Source organism: Blastocystis sp. subtype 4 (assembly GCF_000743755.1).
Source record: "Blastocystis sp. subtype 4 strain WR1 chromosome Unknown seqid_0464, whole genome shotgun sequence".
NCBI classification, from domain to species: Eukaryota; class Bigyra; order Opalinata; family Blastocystidae; genus Blastocystis; species Blastocystis sp. subtype 4.
Window position 1 is genome coordinate 3,311 of NW_014569083.1, and position 6,058 is coordinate 9,368.

At 38.4% G+C, this 6,058-nt stretch overlaps 5 protein-coding genes across 5 annotated transcripts in view; 3 read left to right on the forward strand and 2 right to left on the reverse strand.

Moving 5' to 3' along the window:
• JH06_5789 (hypothetical protein) overlaps nt 1-606 on the forward strand; it is a gene marked incomplete at both ends in the record, with an annotated part of 1,039 nt that extends 433 nt beyond the window's left edge. Inside the window, 4 exons of the mRNA XM_014669610.1 lie at nt 8-57; nt 88-249; nt 279-446; nt 475-606. Of these exons, the coding sequence (XP_014525096.1) occupies nt 8-57; nt 88-249; nt 279-446; nt 475-606 (512 nt within the window). The remainder of the gene's footprint in view (nt 1-7; nt 58-87; nt 250-278; nt 447-474) is intronic.
• A 421-nt stretch (nt 607-1,027) lies between these two features.
• Nucleotides 1,028-1,729, reverse strand: JH06_4889 (phospholipid glycerol acyltransferase; the record flags this gene model as incomplete). Its single annotated transcript, XM_014669611.1, has 3 exons — nt 1,028-1,384; nt 1,414-1,670; nt 1,699-1,729. 3 exons carry the CDS (start codon nt 1,727-1,729, stop codon nt 1,028-1,030), a joined length of 645 nt encoding a protein of 214 aa, XP_014525097.1.
• A 164-nt stretch (nt 1,730-1,893) lies between these two features.
• On the reverse strand, nt 1,894-3,250 carry JH06_4890 (hypothetical protein; the record flags this gene model as incomplete). Its single annotated transcript, XM_014669612.1, has 8 exons — nt 1,894-2,014; nt 2,046-2,134; nt 2,165-2,317; nt 2,414-2,494; nt 2,542-2,601; nt 2,631-2,684; nt 2,716-2,906; nt 2,938-3,250. The coding sequence occupies 8 exons, from the start codon at nt 3,248-3,250 to the stop codon at nt 1,894-1,896; spliced, it is 1,062 nt and encodes a 353-aa protein (XP_014525098.1).
• A 213-nt stretch (nt 3,251-3,463) lies between these two features.
• JH06_4891 (hypothetical protein) lies at nt 3,464-4,520 on the forward strand (the record flags this gene model as incomplete). Its single annotated transcript, XM_014669613.1, has 5 exons — nt 3,464-3,523; nt 3,553-3,649; nt 3,679-3,822; nt 3,854-4,059; nt 4,089-4,520. The coding sequence occupies 5 exons, from the start codon at nt 3,464-3,466 to the stop codon at nt 4,518-4,520; spliced, it is 939 nt and encodes a 312-aa protein (XP_014525099.1).
• Nucleotides 4,521-5,050: 530 nt separating this feature from the next.
• On the forward strand, nt 5,051-5,859 carry JH06_4892 (hypothetical protein; the record flags this gene model as incomplete). The annotated part of the gene is made up of 4 exons (XM_014669614.1): nt 5,051-5,140; nt 5,170-5,238; nt 5,271-5,308; nt 5,340-5,859. 4 exons carry the CDS (start codon nt 5,051-5,053, stop codon nt 5,857-5,859), a joined length of 717 nt encoding a protein of 238 aa, XP_014525100.1.
• Between the last annotated feature and the right edge of the window lie 199 nt (nt 5,860-6,058).

Below are 6,058 nucleotides of genomic sequence, written 5' to 3' on the forward strand. Positions count from 1 at the left end.
CAGAGAGAAGAAGAGAGACAATTGGTGTTGAAAACATTGAAAGAACGTGATTACCAAGTAACTTGAGGTAATGTTTGATGATCCCAGATTGGACCTTCGCTCTATGAATATCCCAAACGGTTTGATGCATCTATTCAAGTCAAGAATGAAGAGCTTATATTCCCAGTTCTGATTTTGTATCCTGAAAGCAGTCAATCAGATTATGTTAGAGAAATGAGTGACTTGGATACCTTCAGTGATGTTTTCAATGTATTGTTGAAGGCTTGTTGTGATAGTAGGCCCTCTTCCCTACTCGTGATGGAAGGAATCCCCCTCTTGACTGGGATGATGAGAACCAGTATACAGCAGAGAATGTGGAGGTATGGTTTGAGGAGATGATGGTGTTACCATATCCAGCAGAAGGAACTGGAGATGTAGAGGCACTTCGTCATCATTATGAGAAACAGGTAAGAGAGGAATGAGATTGAGAAATAGCGCTGGGTGAGAGTGAATCAACACTACACTTTGGGTGATGTGTTGCGATATCAGAAGTATGTGATTCCTGAAATTCCCGTGTTTTATGTGTATGCCAATAATTCGTATGATTTTGGATGGATTGTGAGATAGATGTAAATCGGATTTCTACAAGGCTCATGAGAATCAGTTGTTCCATCTCGTTGATGCAACAACTGTTCGTTCTATTCATCGTTGTCAACGTGAGACTTGAGAGTTGAAATGAAGAGTAGATTGTGGGAAATACGAGAAAGACACGGAAGAATTCAAGAAATGCAGTCGGTGCAAGAAAACGTTCTATTGTTCACGAGAATGTCAAATTGCAGATTGGAAGATTCATAAGCATGGATGTGGAAGAAAGAGTAATGTCGTTTTAGTAATTTGTTTTTGAGAATCAAACAAGCTAATTTCGTGTACTGTATATAGTCTTCTTATAGAACATAAATATTAGTGCAAGGACAAGAATAACGAGAATTGGTATCGTAATGACAAGATTGCTGGCTAATACGATAACAATCTTCTCAACAATCTACTATCAACCCAACCAAATGAGCCATACTGGGATTCTCATCACTAACTTGAACAGTCGCATAAGAGCAACAAAAAGAAGATGAATCGTGGATGTCAAGAGAATGAGCGGAAGCAACCAATAACGAATGTCCTTAATAAATTGAGAAAAAGAATACTTAGTTTCAACACGATTCTCATTCCAATTGTCACTGAATTCGCCATGATCAATAAAGTACTTCAACTCTCTCTCTTTTCTCACCCAACAATCATCCAACCATTTTTCAACACATTTGTGAACCTCTTCATCCTCGACAACATCCGATGGAACGATCTCCGAGATAGGGGTGTGAGAGTAATGAATATGGCATTCAAACTCCTTATTCTAAAGTTAATGAAACAGAAATCACAAACGGGACACAAATACGTAGCGATTTCAGGAATACCAACATCATGTTTTCTTCCCTCTCCAGAACTATCAGGAACTTCTCCCGAATAGGTTGAATACTGCATCGTACAATCACAGATATAACTCTCATATCCCTTTACTTCATCATCCTCTCGAATCATCTTCAGAAGTGCCCATAATCCAGTGGACCGAGGTAGAAGAAGATATTGAAGCAGAGGACGATTGGTGTTCGCAGCCCAATCACGACTTCGCTTCAATGAATCTACATTACAGAGATATGACATTTCTACTCACATCACGCGTTGTACCCTCAGGGAACATAATTAGCATGCGATGGGTTGAAATATCAGAAAAGTATTCATTCCAGAAATGAGCAATGTTACTCTGATCCTTTGTCCAATCTCTATCTAGGAAGCAAAATCCAGCCTTTTCCATGACCCAGCCCAAAATTGGGATATTTCTAGTTTCAGAATACCACATCATGACTACCGCAAGGATTTCTTCAGAATAATGCATGTACAGTCATCACAATTGAAGAATTTCATAAACGACCAGATAAAACCCCAATCAAAGAAGGTTTGATGATTGAAAAGAAGAATTGACCTTCTAGACGTTATCAAGTCGTACACATATCTACCGTTTGTCATTACGAAGATTGAGAATATCTCCCGAAATCACATACTTGGTACGTGGGGCATAGATCATGTAAATTGACTGCCATACCCTCTACTAATAAGTTAGAAATAATATCTCTACAAGAGGGAAAGCTGTCAACAATGGACAAATAGAAGGCACAATCTTACCGATAGTATGGATTAATATCTGCGAAACAATAATAGCAACTGCAGTCACGATGATTCCGATGAGTGCCATACCTACTCTGTACAAAGCATGGATATAGAACGATAACTATGTTTACGGATATCTACATGTATTTCTTACAGACATTTCAAAAGTACAACCTCAGAAAGTATGATTCGAAAAAGATACTAATCTCTAACAAACAGTATAGAGGTGATCATAATAACCTTTCATAATAGTATAGAAATCAATAGGGAATGGACTGATACTATCCTTCATGATACTCTTACAAGCTTTGCAATCCTACATAAGTAAGATATGATATCCCCTACACGTGGATTCATCTTCCACAGTTTATGGTCTCCACTAAGCGAAAATGGAAGTACGAGTCTCTACACTCACATCTTGTCAAAGGGATTACTCGATAGTTTTGACATAGGAATACATACGGAGATCCCTCCTCTTCTTCAGCAACCTAGGAGTGATAATCTGGTCAAATATCCAACAGTATGAGGAATAGGTACCTTTGATAATAACTCATGGGGAATCACATCTACTACATCTACACATCCGACAAGTGCACTGACGGGGTAGTGCTTGGGAAAGGTGATCTCGATATTCTCCCCGTGCTCAGCATATATTTGTCGATATCGCTCCTCACATGATGCAATAAGTTCTGGACTGGGCTCCTTTGCCGCTAGAAGTGAAAACAGTTGGAAAAGACCTACCAGCATGAATCCATAAACGTCCTCGAAAGTCTGTATTCCAACCACGTCCTTCGGCCCTTTTAATTCCATATACTAATAGAGAGGCCCATGGTTGATGCATTGTTAGGCAAATCATTTTATCTGCCTTATCTCCTTCAATTCCATAAAGAGGCTTGAACAACATAAACTTTGAGACATTTTGAGAGTCGTTAGTTTCAGATGCCAGACAATTCTTGCAAATACGACCTTCACCTCGTCTAATCTGGTTTTTGGAGTACTCGTTTTGTTCTAGAATCTTCATGCACTTACTGCATATAAGCCCTCGTGATTCCATGAGTGAGAAAATGCTGATACAAAGATATACGACTTGGAAAGAGAAAAAAGAATTACAGAAAGGAATCTGTAATGGAAACAAACAAAAAGAGATGCTACAATATAATAACTATGAATTACTATACTTATAGGGATATGAAGGTGATTCTTCATAATGATAGTGATTCACACAGTATTTCACTGTTGGCTTGATAGATTGTAGTCATTACTCTCTATGAGCAAAGTATCATCGATCCTAGTCAGTAGTATTCCTCTGGATGTAGACTTGAAAACTGTAACTAATCTATCTGAATGATAACACAGATTGAAAGTGTATTCTGTGAATATGGAAAGGTAAAACATGTGAGTATAGTGGATCCCCACAACTACTTATATTCAGATAACCAGTATGAATCTACACGTACCTCTTTTAGATTAATCTTAATGTAGATACCCAAACAGCCATTATTGAATATGACTCGTCGGTGGATCGTCAGACTATTGTTGCAAATCTGAATCATACGCCATTCCCCTCTTCAGGCAATTCCTCAGGAGTTTTAATGCGTCTGTCATTGCTAGAGGATGTACAACAAGGTTGCACATGATTGATGTTTGTAAATCCCAGAAAATAAGCTATTTATCGGTATGATTCCAGAAGGTACAACCGATGAGGAACTTTTCTCACTCTTTCATCAGTATGGTGATGTGATCGAAGTAGTGATAATTAAAACGGGAGATACATTTTCGAAAGGATATGGATTCTGTCGCTTTGCAACCCGAAAAGGTGCGATTGATGCAATTCGCGGTTTGAATGGAAAGACATTTCTACATGTACAATGAGGCGTAATAATTGAGTCTAGAGTGCTTCTGTTTCTCTTGTAGTAAAGTTTGCTGATACTCCGAACCAGAAACAACTGCGTCTCCAGCGACAGAAGAAGAGTAAAGTTGGTCATTGGGGTCCTCTTGATGGAACCTGCAAAACTGCGTTCACATTGCCAAAGCTTGTCCAGACTAATTCAAATCAGGCGGTAGTATCATATGAATTGGAGATGCTCAACGACATGCCAAGATTTTCGTTTTCTCTTGATTGGGAGGAGACACTTGCGAAGAAGAGAATGGAGTTTGAGAAAAGTTCCCCATACTGGGTTGACTGTTCCATGCAGGAATGTAAGGTAAAAAATATCACATCCACACCAACCGCATCTTCACTGCATTGCTCTCAATCTGATATCATCCAGTCTGAAACCTTTAGAGACAGTTGCGTTGGATGCTGTGTTCGAAAACGTATTTGAAATGAGATATAGAACAGTTGTATCCATATCTTCAATTTCCCGGAAGGCATATCTGCTGAACAACTGTTTTGTAAGTGCAGTTCGCTTGGTGCCATTAATGACATTGTAATACTAACGCGTTTCCCGTATACTTATGGTTGTCACTATATCTGATCATGTTTCATAGGTCGTATTGAATGCACCAATAATGAGACGTTGGAAGACATTTATAACCATTTAAATAACCCTGTTGTGTTAAGCTGGGTCGTTTCGTGATTCATGGAATTGGCTAGCCAGTAAGACCATAAACTGGTGTTTTAGTAAACTCTGTTTTATTTCTTTCTTTTACACTATCATAATACATTTCGTCTGTTGCCAAATTATAGTTGATGTTTATGTCTAATGATAAAGCATATGAGAAAAATATGCACTCACACTGAACATATTAATTATGATAAACCGCGATCACTGATCTACAAAAAAGAGCAAGTTCATTCATTACTAATCATGTCTCAGTCTTTAAGGAACGGTACGTTTGTATTTAGGGATCTATGTTAGGCAAATGGCTCGATGATGAACAAGAGCGATTCATAAAGGCAATGGAGCTATTTCCAAAAGATTGGAACAAGATCACTGCATATGTACTAGTTAAGACTATCTTTCAACATAGGTTGGAACAAGAACAAAACAACAGGTTCAGAGTCATGCCCAGAAATATCAAAGGCACCTTGAGGATGCTGTAAGAATACCTGGATTGCTCTTACTGTCTAGAAACTCAAGTACGATCTGTTCCATTATTGGGCTGACGAGTAATGTGAGGTGGTAATAATTAACACATAGCGAACAAGACAGAACTCAAAGGATTAAGCGCAAACGCGTTCCTATTAATTATAGTACTTTCTCTGGTAATCTTACGAAGTCTTCAAGTACTTCAACGCGACGTTCTGTAGAGGGAGGAACAGTAAAAAAGTGTAAAATTGACAAGTCTCAGGATCATTCCGCATTACCTGAACAACACGAAAACTGGAAAGTGAATCAAGACATAGCAACTGATAATATGTGCTCAGGAACTATTTTCAGTAGTCCTGGAAGTGTATCTTCTTCAGAAGTGTCAACCATTGGTTCGCAAGATACTAATAACGACGAAGACGCTGCCAAGTTGCTCGTATCTCTACGTACAGCAGATCTTCGCATTAATAATCGTAATAAAGTGGTTTCTGGTACTAGTACTGGTTCACTAACTGAAGGTCCCCAAAGACCTGTCATATACAAGTATGTTTTAGGACCAGTGTATTCTTATCCCAATAATTCTCGTCGAATGGAGGTTGGTTTGCCAGTATTTTTTTATCCGCCTAAGTAAATGTTTTTCACTTTTGCTATCAGTTCACTTTCTCAGATAGAAATAGTTTGTGTATTCTTTGTTTTTTAATTATCACTTAATTCGTCAAGGAAAACATATCCGAAGAGAACGGTTTTCTGTTGATTCTGAGGGGATTGAAAGACTGATTCAATTCTCCACAATCTGTGGCTCTAGACACCTAATATGTCAAATAGCAAGA